The following is a 19,550-nucleotide window of genomic DNA, read 5'->3' as shown; positions in this document are numbered from 1 at the left end:
TTTTCCGTAGGCTGGAGAACTCGAAAATCAGGAGCACGCCTGAAGTCACGTTTCGAGAGATTTGAAGAGATCGGATAGGTATATTCGCGGAAGAAATGAATGATTGAGAGATCGAAAAATATCTAAAGTATCTCATGGAGAGAGGTAGAAAAACAATCTCCGTCCAACTGTAGTTTTCAATTGAATATCACCTCGTCTAGTTAAAGTTTAATACAATTCCATCAAGGATATGTTCAGAAGAGACAGTAGATCTCGCTTTCAAATGACAAATCGAGGCGACTAATTTGCTTAAATGAGGTACTCAGGATAGGGTATGCTTCAGCTGTTGAATAAACACAAAAAAGTAGAAACATTTTCAACGAATTATAAATTAGAAGGGGTCACTGCGAAATAAATAACTAATAAAACGCCTGCGAGGGAAAAGACAGAAATTCAAGGCGCAATCTACGTGGGAAGAGTTACGGGCCAGCAGAGGATCTATAACAAGGAAGAAAATTCATGGCGAGCCAGTCTCGGGAACGGAAATCCTTTTCTTCGACAACCCTCTCGCAAGTCCCAGGGATTAGCGAAGGATCGAAAACTCCGGTGATTTGTAGCCGACGGGCAAATAGATTCCCAGCGCTCCGAACTTCGTCGCCTTCGAAGAAGAAAGAAGATTGTTTGTGCAGTTAAACGGTGAAAACCGTTTCGTGGTTTCCGCCCCGTAATTGACACATTTGCCGGAACCTATCGCCTGCGTACCAACGGGTACCACAAATCCTATTTATTCGATAACAGTTTTAATAACTGTTCCTTTATACTAACCGTTTCGTTTATCTTTCCTACCTCGCGATATCAACTTGGACAAATTATTTCTTCCATTCCGTGTGTCATCATTTTCATTTGATTTCACGTTAAATAACTTTTAACTGATTTTAACTGAACCCGTTCCTGGGATTCGTAGAACCAATCTGTCGTGTACAGGCTCCCTGTCGACAATCGTGTCGAACTTTGAGGAGGTAACGATGATCGTCGACCATCAGGCGTCTCGAGGCGACGTCGAAGACGGAACGTTTAAGGAACTCGTAAACAGTGACCAAATAAACCCGCCGCGCCACCGACTGAGATTAATGGAGGACGAGTAAACGCGGCAGTTTGCTTAATTTTCGTTAAGTTAAGGAACACAGGAGCCAGGAGTGAAATTGATTCGTCGGCTCGAGGGCCGCTCGATGACTTCCCTGGGAAAGGAAACAATCATGTTCGTTCCAGCGATAAACAAATTTGCTTTACTTGCGGTGAAAAAAAAAACATATCTCTCTCGCATCTGCATATTTTGAAATAATCAGTACTTCCCCAAGTAATTTGCATAGTGATGGAACTCTAAGTGTCGGAGATAATGACGCATAGTTTCGGACGTGATCAGTGATCAAAGCACATATTCCAATGGCGTGACAAAGGGGTGCAGCTCAGGTGAAATATCGAAGCGAAGCAACTTTTCTTTTTGAATCGACAGAGCGTGAACTATTGTTAAATTGAGAAAAATTCGTTCCCGATGGAAGCTTGGAATCGATAAACTGAAAGCCGATTAAATGTATGAGGCAAATGATCCTCGAAAGAGAGACTCCTTTGTAGTTTCTTGTGAATTTTGTATCACGGCAGAACTTATTAATGTATATGGCTAAAAGAACAAGACCCTTGTGGTGTTTGTAGATTTTGTACCAGAACACTTACTTACTTACTTTTGACTTACTTTTGAGGAATTAGATACCGAAAAGGGGGGAAACTCATTTCCTTGATCGAGACGAAGAGGCTTGATAACACCAGGGAAACAGTTGAAAATCAAGTGCGATGAAAATTGGAATGCATCATCCGATGATTAAATAAATACGAGGAAAAGTGGAGCGCTCATGGGATGAGGAAATTGAATAATGATTAAACACGGTATGCTATTAAAAGTTGGATCATTTCTCGCAATTTCGCTTGCAAATAATAACGAACAGTCGAGGCTGAGGCTACGTTGATTATAAAATTCGCATTAAACTCCGCGTTGAGAGGCCGAATGAAATTTCTCTACGTTTCAAAGCGGAATGAAATTATGCGCTGCACTTTTTGCACTTGACGCACGGTAATTCGGTCTCGTTAAAATTCGCGTATCAGTGTCTACAACAGTACCGAAAGTAATATCGCCCTGGGACGTCTTTCGAGCCCCTGAAAAATACGAGCAAACCGAATTAATCTGCGCCGCGCCACCCACGCAACCGGTAAGTAAACTTTGTTGGCCATGTTGCCGTCAACCGCGCCGAAAATTTGATCAGCTTGCTTTTGATAACGAAAACAAAACGCTTTGCGCGTGACGTCTACGCCAAACGTTTAATTGTCTTCCCAGAATTTATTTTTTACCTTCGATTAAATTTTCATAAATATCGAGGGTCACTTTGTCAACGCATAATTTTGAGAGATAATGAAATGTTCCCCAGAAAAATAGTTGGCAAGAAAACTCTGTTAATAAAGATGTTAGTATAGATATACAAAAATATAAATGTTTCAAATAATTGCTCAGTGGTAGAGGCACGATGTTCGCCTCTAGCATTTGTCGACTGACAAATTTATCGAACAAGGTATTTCAGTTTGGTAACAAGACATTCATGCATTCAGAAATCGATGCTTTCCGCAACCTTTCATTAGCCCGCGACCCATTGGAAATTCAACCGATCGGACAATAAGGGGTTAAACAGTTATTAAACTGTTCATTTCGCTACCCTTCGACGCGAGAGGATACAAATAACGCGCACAGACACAGAGATCCGAGCTCCTGACCGCAGAACGAACACAAGGGTGGAAGAGTGTCCAGAGCGCGACGAGCTGGCTATAGGAAGGGGTCCGTATCGTTCAATCGCACCCTTAATTAGCGCACTCAATTAAGCACGCGCAGCGAGCCCGCACGACAGACTGCGCACACGGCACACCGCGCCGAGTTTTTGCGTTCAAACTACATTAGAGGATCGAATTAACGGCAATTATATGACTGCCTTCCCAATTGTTTGTCTCCAACGGGCGAAATCAGAAAAGGGGAGACAGATCGTCCATGTAAACGTGCAAAATTATTATTTATCTTCTCTCAAAAGTGTTACACTCTCGACAGAGGAAACAAAATTAATTGGAAAAGAATAAAAAATTGTTGTAGCGTGCGAAACGAATGAGAGGTAGCGCTTGAAAAGATTAGGAGTTTGAATATGACTTTATCAGCTTTTAGACACGAGCTGATAGAAATCACGACTACCGAGAGCACTTAAGAGTTCTAGACAAACTAATACGCAAGCAAATCGCACCGTTTCCTGGGATCTTTCAGAATATACCAGAATTCACCATTATCAGAAATGCGAATTCGAGAAGACTATACGATATGGCGAAAGATAGTAACGCGGCGATGCAACGAGGCAATACACGCTCCCAGGATCCAGCACGTGGCGCACTAAAATCGTACGAGGGATCCATTTTCCATTTGCCACTACCAGGACACCGCGATTTTACCATTTTCCAAGATCGTCCCAGTAACGTCTATTGAACGACATCGTATCGAGCCGGTAGTCCTCTTATTATCGTTTCACAGATATACGATCAACCGGTGGGAAGTGCTTTTCTATCGAAAACCCTAGTTTTTCCTCCTCTCTCTGTTTCGCGATGTTTTCCAAGAGTCTTTCGGTTATAAAATTTTACCAGAAATTCAACAAGTTTGGATTCTGGAAACACTTGCAATAAATACTTTTATTTCACAAATTGGGATTTATACAAAAAAATCACGATGAATTCAAGTCCAAAGGGGGGCCCCGAGTTACCCTAGTCGATTAAAAAATTATTCGATCGATTTCAGATCTCTCCTATATAGCTCGTAACGAGTTTCGCAGTTGTGTGGAAACAAGAAGAACGCTCCCTATCTGTAGTTTGAAATTTTCCTGATAATCGAAATCAACAATGGACGAAACTACAGAACCAGCGCGACGTTGGTGCCTTCAATTCAGCTCACGTTGTCCTCAACGTGAACGCAGTCCCCCATTTGTGAAACCGTTCGCGCGACGTCTCATTATCGCTGGGAACGCGATAAAAACTTTCGAATTAACTCTGCAAAGAGCTATCGCTTTGCTAACGGAGTGACACGTCAAAGAAAGAAGGATCATTATTCGAAACGGGAGACATCATTAGGGATGTCTCAACGGGGAATCTCACCCGACGATCGGATCGCGACACCCGGTACATAAACTGTTCTCCGCGGACGTGAATGCTTCGACTTTCGATCCACAGACTCTGAGAGGGTCCTCCCTCTCCTGACACCCCCGCCCAACCATCCCACAGTGATCGAACGCTTCTTTATCGGGGAGCGATGTTGCGCTAACCAGAAATTCTCGATGAAAATATTCATCGAGCTGTACATTCATTTTTCATTCGTCTTTTCAGAACATTCGTGCACCCCTCCGCCATTTAATCGCGATAACGCCAAACCTAACGTGCGCTGTATCCATTTTTGAGAAGAGAAAATCTTGGACACGCCAATTCCCCTTTTTCAAATAACAATTTTTACACTGAATTTGAGCAATGAAACTCCACTCTACGCATAAGTAGACTAAATAATTGAAATCAAGGTGACGTCGACATTTAATTAATCCTCTAAAGTTTCCACGAGGGTAAAATAGGGCGACGCGGATTTTATGATTTTTCACCGAATGCAACCGACCGAGGAGAGTTACGCAGCTTCCGTCCTGAGTTCGTCGCCGTGCGAATTTGAATGGATTGCGTCCCAATGTTTGCCCTCTCCCCCTATGTACACTCTGTATATCGTCCGCCCTTCGAATCGCATAAAAGCACCGGCTGGGTTTCCATTAGTTTAATTACAGACAAGGTCGTCGTCGGTGGTAGAACATCGTTGCAGGTGTAGGTAGTTTTAAGCACAAGCCACGAATTTAATTCCACGGAAAAGGTGAATCAGACCTTACGAGACACATCACCGAACGGCGAAAATCTGTTCCAGGGAGACCCTACAGAAATCGAATCGTTGGAGACTGTCTACAACTTGGAAAAGTTTAAGGAAAAATAGGAAACGATGGGTCATAGTGTCGCGAGTTCTCTCTTCCATAATGTCACTTCTCTTCCAGATTCAATCTTGGAAAAAAAAAACAGAGAACAGATACAGGTAATAATTAAAAGGAAGGTGGGGGTGCATTTAAAAGGAAAATCGGCGTTGTAAAGGTCTCGTTGGCGCTAAGGAGGATAGAGAAGAGGCTCTCGGAGGCAGCGGCGGCGGTGTTAATGGTCGATCGCGCGATGGTTACCGGCTCCAGGTGCAGGTTGGCCGCCTGAAATCCACCACCTCGGCCGAACAAAGCGGAAAGCCTTGGCGTACAAACAGCGCCGGCCGGGCCCCGTGATGCTGCAAGTGCCGCGAAACTTTAACAATGGTTATTGTTTCGGCCGGCTCTGTAACTGGTCTAATAAAATAGCGGAAGCCCATGCTGGGAATGGCTGAAAAAAAAAGCCGTCGAGGAAAAATCGGCTGCCGCCTGGTTGGGGATACAATGATAACGGAAAGTTCGAGGAAGAGAGAGCTCGAAACTGCGCCTATGGCTCGTTATCGTTTCGAATGCGCTTTCTGATGTTTTATACGGGAGCTGTTTGTTTTTGTTTAACGGTGCCAGCAATAGGAAATCGCCTAATGGCTGAATCGTCCCGGTGTTTTACACGAGCTGCGAAATATTCGATTGCACCAGAGTTTTCTCCATCGAGGATGCTTTTTTCTTCGCCCATAGAGCTTGAATGTTCCCAATTTTCACCCCGATGGAAGCGAATTTTCTCGCTCAAGCGATGATTCCTGACGCGATTGGTTCCGAGAATTCAGGAGAAATTTGTTATACTCGGAATGTTATCAGACTTTCTTCGTCTAAATAGGGAGACCCTCAACTTTATTGTCACTGTACCGATGCCTCAATGAATAAAAAATGATACCCGATAGCGATATGCATACGCGGAAATGTTACATAAAACATCAAGCTTTTAACTCCACGTTGTGTTCATTTTGATTCCCGTTGCAAACATTTTGAAACGTCAATATTTTATCCGATAATTTCAGCTCCAGAACTTTGGAAAATATTATTTCAGTCTACCTGTGTAAACAAATTATATTTTTCCTTCGTTTAATATTTCTAGACCCTACAGTTAATATATCGAGATACTCAGTAGCGAAGGAAAAATATTTCTTTCATTATACCTAGGATATTTAATAATATTTTGTATTCTTATATTTGCCAACGTTAAAATGAAAAATGAAAATTCATAACGTTGTTAATACCTTGCGATGTGATACCGATTTTGATAAATATCTCCAAATCCTTTTCCCAAATAGCCTGTTCGATTAGCAACGAGCAAATGAATGCACATTTTTACTGGAATACACCCAGTGTCGATAAACAACGATGTGAAAAATAATACAGTTAATGCTCTTCAATGTTCAACAACTATTGACAAAAACGAACGAAAATATCAGTATAAATATGCCATGTTTTATTTTGCAAATTTCCTCCGTGAATTCAGGTGATTGGATCCAAGTACTTTGGTATTTAACATAACATTTACGTACGTCCATCGTTAATAACAAAACCCACGTAAGAATACATATTTTCAAAATGTTATTTAGAGAATGACTGGTAGTTACGTTTCGCACCAATGTCCCCTTGTTAAATATTAAGCAACGTTTCTGGGAGGTGATTCGCCGCAAAAAGGGTTCAAGAGGAAGAATATCCTTGAAAGAAGGACGCGTGGAAAAGCTCTTGGAAAATTCTCGAGTGCCGAATCCCTGAAGTCAAGGGTTGTCTTGGCCACGGATTACGCGTTTTCCGCGGGAAATCCCCCACGGCGGAAAACCGACGGCGGATACCGTCGCGACAAGGCTGATTTGAATTTTTCTCGGTGGCTCAACGCCTCTGGCTCTTTCCGGGACACGTCGCATTGAATATTCCATAAATAAATCGGCGTTTAATAGAAAATCGGGGAACTTCCGCCCACCTCATCGCTCACTGTCACGCCGGCTCCACCGCCGGCACCTAGTATCTCAATAATATTCAGTTTATAAAGTTTGAATGGCTCCCTTATTACGTGGCTGACGAGACCCCGTTTTCTCTCTTTTCTCTCCCATTCGACGGGGATTTATCTTGCGGCCGATCAATCCACAGCCTCTGGACCCTTCGCGTTTTCCACCCGATTAAACGCGGTTAGCTCTGCTAGCAGATCGTTCCACTGAATTACGAAAATTATCTAATTATCCCGTAACATTTGGTGAAACGGAAAACCTGACAATTGGCCTGCGCGCTTGGCGTACTATAGCCGATTGTTTTGCGTTTCAAAGACCATAACCAATTCTAGACAATAATAACGTTTCTTGGAAGTAAAGGAACCCCGATCGAGCGTGGTGGACGACGCGTCCGGTCCTAATTCCTCTGTTTGCGTATGCAAACGAAGAGACGAGGTCAGCGAGGGACGCTAGAGCACTCGTGTTTGGATTGTCAGTTTGTGTGTCGCGCACAAACTCGTAAACGCACCTGTAGCAACAACTACCTGGCCAGGTTGCGCTGTAGAAATTGAAGAGTTCTGAGGCTTGGAGAAAATTCACCCTATCCTTGTTTTTATAAGGCCGGTTTGGTGAAACACATTCGTCGGGAGGTTCTGTGGGTTATTCCTGGAAAGGTAACAACTTCTCTCGAAATGGGGATGAAGTACCAGGTTTGTTAAGCATGGAATAAGCTAAGGTTCGCTTCTACTAAAAATAGTAAAGCAGAAAACTAGAGTATCTAACGAGATGAGAAAAGACCCCCTCGAGTACTTTTCAATTCCCGCAAAAGAAAATCGTGACCCCTAAGAATTTGCACAAGTATCACTTAAGCAGGGAATGTGTTAACTTATAGGGCCCAGTGGGACCAGGTATTGTAGCTCAGAGGAGCCGCAAGGAAATCAGGAATATTGCTGGAAGCGAGGCGTTTAATAAAGGCTGGCTGGTTTGACCGAGGCACAATGAAACTGCCGCTGTAGCAAAGCAAGGTGATTTCGAAATCCGCCGGCCTTGTTTCCCCGGCGAAATGGAAATTAATTCCCTCCTCTGCGGTAATGAATTTCGAATTTCATCCGTGCGTGGACAGGATCGCGTATGCGTGACTGGCGAACGAACGGGACCGGTCGCAGGCTGGAGATAATATGATTAATTCCCGAGAGTCCTAGGGGGAAAAGTAGCCTGCTCATGCTGACAAAAGGATGCAACGATATTCATTTGGATGAATCGAGCCATCTTTCATTTTTGCATTTGATATTTGTAATCCCTAAGCAGCAAAATAAAATTCACATCTGGAAAATAGAGTAGAGAATCTATTATACTCTACTCTGAACACCTGTAGGTGCCATCTAGTATTCCCCGCTGTGGCGAGCCAATCATGCATCTATTACACCTATAGAATACTACCTCAAAATGATATGAATGTATCTGTAGCAATATACCTGGATCATAGTTAATTAGCCACTTAAATCCATGGAGAGCCATAGACACCGTATGACTACCGCGACTCTTAGATAGATCAGACATCCAGCCAATTTAAATCGCTATACCAACTTGGATATATGTATGCAGAGCCCTACACGCGAGATTTCTCCAAGGTGTGTAACTTAGAATGGCTATAAATAATGCCCGATAGAATCAAATATTCAGCACGTTATCATCGGTTGCTCACAGATTCACAGATCCCAAACTTCATTTCAACTATCGACCGACCTCGGATAACATCTCCTTAAGATTAAACGAAGGTGGGTTTAATTAAGCGATTCAATTAGCAGGATGGAGACCTGTAAACAAAGAGAGAGTAATTTGATGGAAAAAAGAACACTTTGTTCCACGGTAACTCAATGCTACCTAGCTTCTTGTCTTGCTGTTTGGTAAAGAGGGCACTTCAGGGTCACATCAGCGACTCGAAACGCAGATTCGCATTCTCCAAATGGAGAAACGAAAGCTCCTTTGCATTTCACTTTTATAAACTCGCATAACGGGAACGGTTATCGCGCAGTGGAAGCTTTCGCCGTTTCCAGGCGCTGTGCGCGATTCGGCTGCAACAGCGTATTCCTGGAGGAGGGAACACGATAAAATCAGGGAGAAGCACCGTGGTGGATTCCTTTAATTACCGAATGGCTGGTTAGGGTTATTAGGGAAAGGAGGAACAACCGCGGCTTTGTAAAAGAGGAATAGTTATCGCATTTTGTTGAGCTGCGCAGTCTTTTCCGTAGAGGTATTAAATTGCTAGACAGCTGGGCTTCGCGAGATAACCGTGAGAAGTATGAAAGTAGAAGATGCAGAAGTGTATTATACACCATTGTCCACAAGCACCCTATTATATTGTCCTTGAGGCCCCTATAATGTTGTAACTGGACATCAAACCATATTACCTCTGAGCGCCTTACCAATGTTATTCTCATGTGTTTTATCACATTGTCTCTAGGCATCCTGTTATACAGCCCTTGAACCTCCTATAATATCGCCCTATCATACTGTCACTGAGCATCGTAATACGCAAAGGATGGTCTACTGAATCAGGTGCGTCGTCAAACACGTTTTCAGTCACCGATTGGCTGACACCGCCGCTCCCAGTAGGCTTTCTAGCAAGTATTTCCTGTGGAATTTTAATTAATACCTCGTAGTTTACAGAGAGGCGGCCGAAACGAAGAGCGAACCAGCGTCAGAGGGATACAAAGCCCTCGGATAAAAGGCGATATCCGAAAGCCCGCCGGGGGGTAGTTTTTTATTGGCGACGATATGCCCCGGCTTCTTTTGCAGGATGAAACGGGAGTGAAAAGGTGGCCGACGGGAACAAGAGCTGGGGCCAACGACACCGGAAACGGCACCAGGGTACTGACAAATTGCAGCTATTAATACTTTGCGCTACGAATTTTTGTCAATTTTCTTCCTTATTAATTTATATGTTTTATTTGAAATGTATTTGAAACGACAGCTTCTTGATTCGCTCCTACATATTTTAAACGCAACTGCAAATTCAATCATTTAAAAATGATTTTTAAACAAATCGAATCAGCAATGTCCAGAATTACTTTCTTACCCACAAATTTCCTGCAACTTTCTCTTTCTCGAGCTGTATCAAAGAGCTGGACACTGTTTGAAAAGACGCGTCGCTCGCCTTTATGCGATGGAAAATGTAGATATTCCAGGGGTCGCAGAGAAGGGAGGGCACAAGATGATACAGTGCTCCCCATTCCCAGGGAGAATTCAAACAGAACCAAACGGAAAACGAATTCTCTTTCCGTCGGTTCTGTGCCTCGAACGTCGCGTCAACTTCAAAACTGAATTAAGTCTTTAAACTTGCAGGATTACCGCGGATACATACGAACGTAATAACTGAGCGAAATCCCAGGAGCGCGTTCTCAAAGATCTTTTCATCTTCAACGGAATTATGCTCGGTGACGGTTTCGAATGCTGCGCCGGACAGGCTTGTTTACGTTTAATTTATTGATTAAAGAAAGAATTACCAGTGTCTCTTTGCTTCAGGAAAATTGTAGGATCTTTCAGGATATGGAGGAAGATGAACACTTGTTGAAGACCTGGACGGGGTTGTTTGAAATACCTGTTATGCGAACCATAAATTTCTTATTACAATACTGCATGTATTTACTTATCTCCTTTTATAGATTTCTGACATAAAAAAGCATAAAACATCTGAAACTGATGCTCAAGTCGCAACAAACATCAACATACACGGACGAACTTTCCAGACAACCAGATACAAAATACACATCCTATCCTAAGAAGCATAAAACATCTGAAATCGATGGTAAAACCGCGACAAACATTACAAACACGTACAAACCATTTCGAAATTAAAAGCATGCCTTCTCATGGTTGAAACAAGAGTGAGAACAATAGAACATAACGCAATCACGCACGTACACGTCGCAAAAGTGTTTTCGTCGTGACTAGAAGAAGCAAGCGCTATAATAAAGAGTTTAGATTAAGTGACATTCGTTCAACTGTGCGACACAAGTTCACTAAACAGAAGGAAGTTGAGAGAAGTGGTACGACGTTGGTTCACTTACCCCAAACACCGACTAAACTTTAGGCTTGTCTTTCTCGCGCCGATTTCGGATCGATTCAATTTTAATCGTCAATTTTTTTCGCGGTTAGAAAAATGTTTGGCCAAAAGATGCGCCGCCAATCGAAACTGGATCATCGCGACTCACCTTTATTCCGAGGGTAGGAGTCAGCATTCCATAGTCGGTTAGGGGTGGCAGCATAACGGGGGGTAGGTTTGCCATCATCATACTGTCTAGAATCTTCGCACGTACTTCCCCTTCGTGCACAGAACACAAATCAATTTATTGCTTACTAGACCTACCTGAAACAGAAAAAAACAAAACAACATCAAGTACCAATATAGACTCAAACTAATTGTAAAATGATCAATTGTAGGTAAAATGGTCAGTGTAGAGGACAATGCAACCGAGGTGTCTCTACTCCATCAATGAAACTGAGGTCTCAGCGAAAGAGGAATCGAATTCAAAATAAGCACGCAACGCCAATCAATAAAACAACTTGTAAGCCTACAAGGTATCCCTTCGGTTTCGAGCGGAAAGCGAATCGTCGCGTAGGGGGGCCGGCCGCGGCCTGGCGCGCAATCAGCAAACTTGGCGGCGCTTTCTCGAACAAAGCGCCCGACCGCGTTTTCCTTATCTTAAATCCACGTGAAACGCAGAAAGTGTAACAAAGGCTACGGAACTACGGCTCCAGGTATCTACCGATGAACTTTTCTCCGGCGAAGGCGACACGCTTGGCGCAAACATTGTTCCAAACTCGCAACGATCCGGAACCAGCAGCGGAGAGAGAGTCTGCAGCCCTCAAGTTTCATCACCAGCCCTCTCTCCCGCCGCCAGACACCATTTCAATTATACCCTGGCAACCAATTAAGAAATTAATCCATTAAGATTAACGTGAACCCCATTGGAACCCGTGCAGATGGGTTTCCACACCACGTGACCGGTCAAAACCTGATCATATTCATGGCCATACTTGTGGAGAAGGTCAACATACTAGCCGGCTGTTACAGGACCCTGTATTCTACCGCTGAGTATAGTTAGTGCTCGGACGCTCGATAAGGGTACCATTTTCTTTGGATCTGATACATTGCAAAATAAGAATTGGACATCGTCGATACCCAAACGGACAAAAGTTTCGCAATCGCCTAATGCATCGTTCGCATAAGAATGAGAATGACGAATTCTGGAAAACGTATCCGAGTAAGAGCAGGGTCGAAGCGAGGGGGTTGAAGGATGGGTTCGAAACTTAGATTGGTGTCACGTGGCCGTCGTCGATCTGCGAGTTAGAGAAGCGGATGTAGAGAAGGGAAGGACGGTGTTCGCCGCCAGGGGAGCAGGGAGAAACGTTGTAACAGCACGATCCGAGGCGGCTTAACCGGCAAATCCGACGTAAGACCTTCCGCGAAATCTCTATTTCCGTGAACACCCTGTTTCCACGCTGTTTCTGTGCTCGACCAAACTATCCACTTCTTCCACCCTCCGCCCGCCCTTTACTTCCTCCTTTTCATCTTTATCCGGACCCTCATGCTGTTTAACGTTAAGAAAAATTCGCGGTAACCTCCCAGCAATTCACTTTTCTGATGTTCCCTTACGCGCCACTTTATTGTCTTACTTCCATGCAATTCCCAGAAAGAAACTCGAGATGTCCGCCCCTTATTTCCTTGAGTGTTTCGTTGGTACTTCGGCTCGTTCAGCTCCAAACTGTCCGAACTTTTCTTTTCCCCTTTTCCATAACTCTCTTCTATAGTCTACGTTGCTTTGGCGAATTTTTCTCCCATTTTTAACAACGAGGAAGTGCAATCTTTGCTAAATATATATATATATTTCATTCGACGACAATCTAATTTTGCGACAACATTCTCGCAAAAAAAAGCGAGCAGCAAGTAACATGAGAGGAGAAGATGCTCGTTGGAAAACAAAAACACCATTCACCTTCTCTGGAAATGACCGAGAACCTAAGACCTTCTTTATTTACATGCAGAGCAAAGCTTAAAGGGAAACTAAAATGAAACGAATACAGGTGAAACATTACAAGGTGTGTCAACTAAATATATATATTTAGCAAAGATTGCACTTCCTCGTTGTTAAAAATGGGATATATATTCGATCCTGTTTATTCCGATCGGTCTCCAAAACAAATAATCGAGACGCTAAACAATTGCTCGAATTGCTTCAGATTCAGTTTTTCTCTGGCTACGTTGTTAGTTCAACCCGTGGCACGTTCCGCATCCTGATCTTGATGGATTAAGTTCTTAATTGGCTGGTTCGTGGAGTAATTGAAGAACACTTAGAGAGGCTCAGCGTTCCGTGCTACGTGATCACGAGCTCGAACACCGAAAATCATCTTTATTCGTTGGAAACGCATCGAGGGGGCTCTTCCTGTGGAAGCCGATTCGCGGCAGTTCCGTTCAGTCGGATTCACACGCACGCTTTTCACGTAAATAGCTGGCTCAATGCTTTGATTGTTTGCTGCACGGCTAATTAAAGTGTGCTTAGGCCAGTTTAATTTCCACTGGACTGTTGCTCTTGAATCGTGACGAAGATACACTCTGGACTTTAGCGACGTCCACTTTGGTATGCTCGACAGTCGACGGTCATTACCGAATTTGATGAGACTTTTATTTAATGAAAAATGTTGAAGAAAATAAGACTACAGTTTTCAAAAATTTATTTCCATCGGTGTTTCGCGTGTTGGCATATAACAGAAAGCAGAGGGCAATATTCGTTCAAACATGCGTACACATTTACAAAGAATTTTGTCCTACAACTAAATAAAATTGATGCTCTATGTATACTTAAAAGTCCATACCTGACATATAAAACAATTCAGAACTCAAGATATATACAATCATACATGCATAGATACATTTACATACACAGAATTTGCGAAAGTCTTACAAATCATCCCCTAGATATTCCTGTATCGAATTTCCTCTATGAGAGGTTGAGGGGGTCGAATTTTAACTGGTAGCTGTTCTTCCCGTCCGTTATATTCTATATTTAATATCTGAGGAAAGTAAACCAGACTTTTAGTTACGTGTCGAAAAAGTAACGACGCTCGAGACGAGGATCGTGACTCGTTTCAAGCCAAGTTGCCTGTGCCAAACTTCCTAGACACGAGCCACCGTCGCGAGCAGTGTAACACGAAACCGGCTGAAGTTAATCAGCCGTGGTACGACGACAACATTCTCGCAAAAAAAAGCGAGCAGCAAGTAACATGAGAGGAGAAGATGCTCGTTGGGAAACAAAAACACCATTTACCTTCTCTGGAAATGACCGAGAACTTAAGACCTTCTTTATTTACATGCAGAGCAAAGCTTAAAGGGAAACTAAAATGAAACGAATACAGGTGAAACATTACAAGGTGCGTCAACTTGACCCTTCTACATTTAGGTCAATTTTGGGGAATACAGTGAAACTCCAAGTGTCTGTCTAGAGCCTTTCAGTGAGTCAATTAAAAGGATTTATAAAAAAAAAAACTTGCACGATTCTTCCACTCACCACAATAGCTCAGGACCGAAATACTAAAATCGGAATGGCTCTGAGTCTCAGCCCAATCCCTACCTCTAGGGCCACGGTGCTTTTTTCACTCTGCCGTCTTCTCTCTCTCCCCCTTTTTTCATAGGGTAGGATATTTTATTCAGCGGCACTCTGCTCGCTCGCCTCTCGCGGCGTTTGATATTGCAGTCTCATTGCATAAAACCCGAGGCTTGCATAAAACACGGACCGGCGTTTCTCGAGCGGAAGCTGACGGGTCGGAAAGACGGTCAGAAACGAGCGATGTAGGAGGGGGAGGGGTGGATGTAATGCCTCGCGGACAGCATAAGGAAAAATTTGTGTAAAAAGAAATTCAACAGCTGGGGAATTAAGCGTGGCATGCTCTGACGCCAGAAGTCGCGTTGCTGTTTGCAGTTGTCGAGATGTGAGGGGGTGGAGCGGAGAAGGGAAAGCTGTGCTCGGTCGGAAAGATAATGTATAGAATTGGTAATATAGAATACTATGTTGATAAGCAGGGCGCCATTTCGATAAGAATCGGTAATTCCTCTATGAACTAATATTCGTTTGAATTTCGGTGATTGACTTTCTTTTATACAGTACTGTGTGTATAGTGTCGAGTCCCTACCGATTATCTACAAAAGAAAACGCGTACATACGCGAGTGTAATTTAGCGGTCCATTAAAGCTTAAATTATTTAAATATGTACGTACACCGATTGGAAGAACAACGGAACTGATACGCTTCAGTTCTTGTCGTTTCAACCGTCAGTCATTATCTTCTATCATTACCAGAAAATCACACTAAATGTCCGCAGCGCACCATCATTCACGCGTCACTGTCAATATTTCTAATGCAGGTACACTGATTGCCAATTAGTAGCACGAACGTGTATCGATCCATTGAAAGCTGGCGTACACAGGCGACCGATTGCACTCATTAATGCGTCCTAGGTTTCTCATTTTGATATCGACAAGGAAAGCACTCCTCATCCCAGATCACGATAGTTTATCCTCCAGGATTCGGCGGATTCCTGGGTCATCAGCGAACGCCTATCCTCGATTTTGCAATTAGCTTCGACCCAACGAACGAGCTTTGTGATTTCGGTACCAATCGCCTGGATTTAAGTCCCTAGCAAGTTCAGGTAACGTCGAAAAGGGGACTGCGTAAATAGAAGCAAATGGACTTCAACAACTTCTATTATTTTTCTTCTTATTTTATTCATTCTTCCCAGATATTTGGCAAACGATGCAAAGGATTTGCGATACAATGACTGTGTCATCGCAAATCTATCGTATCGATCTATTATCGATCGGTTTGTTATAGCCATCGCTTTACAAAACAATTCTTCGCACCGACCGTTGGCATCGGAAGTCGAGGAAGCAATGACCAACGGACGCGACACGGCGGGGAACCCCTCGGCGAACGCTGCCGGAGATGACGCGTGTTTTCAATTACTTCACAGCCGTTGAGCAGAGAGCGCGCTCCAACGAGCGAGGTTGCACACCGTTGGGACAATTTACATTTTTAGCCAATGCACGAGCTGCGCCATCTGCTCACCCGACCGTGCCGAGCCTCTGTCTCTCCTCGTCCGGGGTTCCCCAATTTTCCCTGCTCATCTGGTCCCAGCGTGACTCTGTGAATCACCGATTTCACGTCGTTACGCCGAGGTTGGCGTACCTGTTGCCGGATTACCGAACCGTGCTACTTTCACGTTTGCAGTCAGATGCCTGGACAAGTTATGCTGATTTTTCTACAACTGGGGAGGGAGGGAGGGGAGGGGGGCACGAGGAATCTTCTTTTCCTCCACATCTGAGGAAAGAAGAACTAGGATACTATAGATAAGCTCTTGGTAGATTAAGTGTTAATTCGAATTAAATGTCGCATCAACTAGATATGCTGTAATTAAGCAGTGTAAAGTATTCACATGGAGTTATTGGAGTTCGTTAGCCAATTTAGTTTCGCTTATGAAGTTTAGCGAGTCTTCAAGTTTTTGGTCCTCGAGGTCTTTAACTTGTATTTCATACGAAGAATACACACAAAATAGCGGAGAACAAAATAGAAAGAAAATTCGGAGTGGAAAGGGTTAAAGGAACTTTAAAGTATATTTTGAGACCGAAGATCATCCCTGAGACCAACACACGCCTGATCCATAAATATGAACTAACTCTGCAAGTGCTTGGTCGCCTTCCGAGGGGCAGCAACGGCGCCAGGTGTGTAAGGAGCCAGTGAAGCCCTACCTGAGGGATCCAGAGAATTCTCTGGGCGCCTCTTACCAGCGGTTTCTCCATCGTGGATGGGGGTAGGAATCGAACTTAGGCATGGTCGTGAATTCCGGTATGAATATGCCCGGCTGGAGCAACCTGGCAACCTTGCCCCTGGCTAGTACACACTAGCTTTACAGTTAAGTACGTTTGGACTCCTGGTTTATTAAATAGATGCTGGGATTGTCGATAGCGTGGGACGCGCTCCTGACGTCAGACGTTTTCATTTCAGTGGTTTTAAGAACGGTTTTAGGTGGCAGAATTCAAAGATTGTTTCAACGTTAAATACCAGCAGCATGGAGCTAAAATCTCGAATGCATCTCAGCAAACGTTCAACGATTAAGTCTCCCGTGGTTTAGCCCTTTTCTCAAAAGAGAGAACAATTAAATTCCCATTACCAAGTTAAGTACATTATTATTCATAATTTAATACTGTTCCCAACAGTAAAAGCTTTTGTAATTGTTAGGCAATTGTCTGAAACTTTAATACTGACTAAACTTCTCCAAATATTCCCAAAGAATTTGCATAACTAAAATCTCTGCGAAAAATTTCAACTCCGATCCAACTCAACTTGAAAAACCTCCTCTTCTTTCTCTTACTGTATTTGTAAAGTTCGATCTAAAGTGCGGACCTTTAAAAAAGAGTTAATCGTTAAATGTAAATATAAATTGGGCTTGTATAATATATGTATGGCTCCATGAAACTATCGGCGAGATGTTAAACAGAATGTTTGAAAATTAAAATGAATGGTATCGAGATCCCGTTAGGTTTATTTGGCGTATGAGCATGGTACAGACGATCATGAGCGTACGGTTCAGTTAATGGGTAATTACTCGATTAACGCTAATTCGATTGATCGGTAATTAATTTACGAGCTCCATCTACCTTGCGCGATAGTTTGTATTCAAAGGGCATTATCGAAGTTACCGGTGTATTCTCTTACGACTCGATTGATCCAAGTTTTATTTAACTCGTTGTCAGAATCGCTTTATAGTCCATTGAAAACAATTCGTTCGATTAACACGACCCTGAGAATGTTAATTTGCTACTTTTCTGTCTGTTATATTTCCTATAGTCTTTATACTATAGAATTTGGTGGTGTTACCTAATAGCAAGGATGGAAGCTATCTTTGCCACGAACGCGATGGAAATCTGGAGTGGACCAAAATAGTAGGAGTGTACTAAATATATAAATTCCACCGTGTGCTAGTTAGTCAGTGAAAATTATACGAATGGTAACTCGACCATGTTCGTGTGGTATGGTTGATCAATATTTATCAGAATGCGCGTGGAAGTCTTTGAAAAACAATTCCTGGCCGAACTTCCGCCGCGATGCTCCTCGAACCGGGTTGAATTCCGTTTAAATAATAGAGCGCCGTAAACAATGGCGTCGAGTTTTGAACGACGGCCAAATCGTCGTCCGTCGTCTGCGGCGATTAAAGGGACGAAGAGTGCCACGCGCAGGAGCCGGAAGGGCTGCAGAGAAAAAGGAAATAACGAGCGGACTTGGCCGAGACTTTTTCCTTCTACCGAGGGTCATTAGCGTGTCTATAAATAAAATAATCGTCGGCCGTGTCTTTTGTTGCGTCGCGACGTGAAAGCAGTTCTTCCTCTTTCCTTGCTTGCTCGTTCCTAGGACAATTGTCTGGGTCGAACTGGATTGATCGATCCTCCAGAAAGACTGTTTCTGGCGGTTAATCGTCTCAACAACCCACTACGAACACGTCGATCACTGCTGAATGGCTCTTTGAACTTACATACATGGTTACAACTATGTTGCAACTAATTCTTGAAAGTTTCTAAATGAAGTCTTTATTTCTAGGATTGTTAGAAAATAACAATGTCTGAATGGATCTTTTGGCGGCTATTAAAACTGTGAAAGTTATGTTCCGAGTCCAAGAGTAAAAGTATAAGGTGGCATTTGGAAGAATTACACCATGACTTTTCGAGAAGAGCAGCTCAACAAGAGGCAACGAGAATCCTAGCCGGAAGTTGCACTATTAGGGGAGTACCGAGGCGCGCAGTTCCGTCGTGCTGCATATCTCGAACTTGTAAGCAGCCAATTAAGAATAACTGCTTCGAGCCGTAGCGTTTGGTCGCGTCGGACTGACGCTACTGCGACGACAGCTTGCGATTTCTGGCGTCCTCGGTCGCTGATGCAGCCCTGAGCTGGCAAGTTTCCGCTACATCCGCCGCACGCCGACCAGCCCTGTCCTTGACGGCTAATTAGTTATTACTAATTGCCCCAAGTAGTTCCCTAGTTTCGATTTGCCAGTCCTATAGGCGGGGTGTGAGACGCGTTCGCGCAGCACCTAAGCTTCTCACGAAGATGGCACGTGGTGCTACCAGCCTGAATAGTGGGTGGCAGGATTCTACGTACAATGACTCTCGCAACCATTTGTGCTACATCGACCCTCGACTTCAAACGGGTCATGTATTTTTAAACTTTGACGTCAGCTGAACGTGAGTCAATTTATACGTACACGTCAATTATAATATATTTGATGTAGAAATTAATTTTGTGCCTTTACGCATGGAGTATTCCATACCAGATTGACCGAAATTTGTATATATCGCCGTAATAATTCAAAAGGCACTGTCAGGGAAATTACAGGGTCGGATTTGAAAACTGTCAGCATTCAAAATGCTTCAGAAGCATGTCTGGTCTTCTTTTTCCTTCTTTTTCCTTTT

At 43.4% G+C, this 19,550-nt stretch overlaps 1 protein-coding gene across 6 annotated transcripts in view; it reads right to left on the bottom strand.

Moving 5' to 3' along the window:
• Positions 1 to 19,550, bottom strand: part of LOC128878620 (polypyrimidine tract-binding protein 2) — a 262,210-nt gene that overhangs the window by 156,084 nt on the left and 86,576 nt on the right. For 3 of the 6 annotated variants that reach the window (XM_054126939.1, XM_054126942.1, XM_054126941.1), the window contains exon 2: positions 11,248 to 11,402. The exons of the other annotated variants lie outside the window; for them this stretch is intronic. In XM_054126939.1, the coding sequence (XP_053982914.1) occupies positions 11,248 to 11,328 (81 nt within the window). In that variant the 5' untranslated portion in view covers positions 11,329 to 11,402. The remainder of the gene's footprint in view (positions 1 to 11,247; positions 11,403 to 19,550) is intronic. 6 annotated transcript variants of the gene reach the window in all.

This window comes from Hylaeus volcanicus, chromosome 6 (genome assembly GCF_026283585.1).
Source record: "Hylaeus volcanicus isolate JK05 chromosome 6, UHH_iyHylVolc1.0_haploid, whole genome shotgun sequence".
Classification (NCBI taxonomy): domain Eukaryota; kingdom Metazoa; phylum Arthropoda; class Insecta; order Hymenoptera; family Colletidae; genus Hylaeus; species Hylaeus volcanicus.
This window is presented reverse-complemented; position numbering and strand designations above follow the sequence as displayed.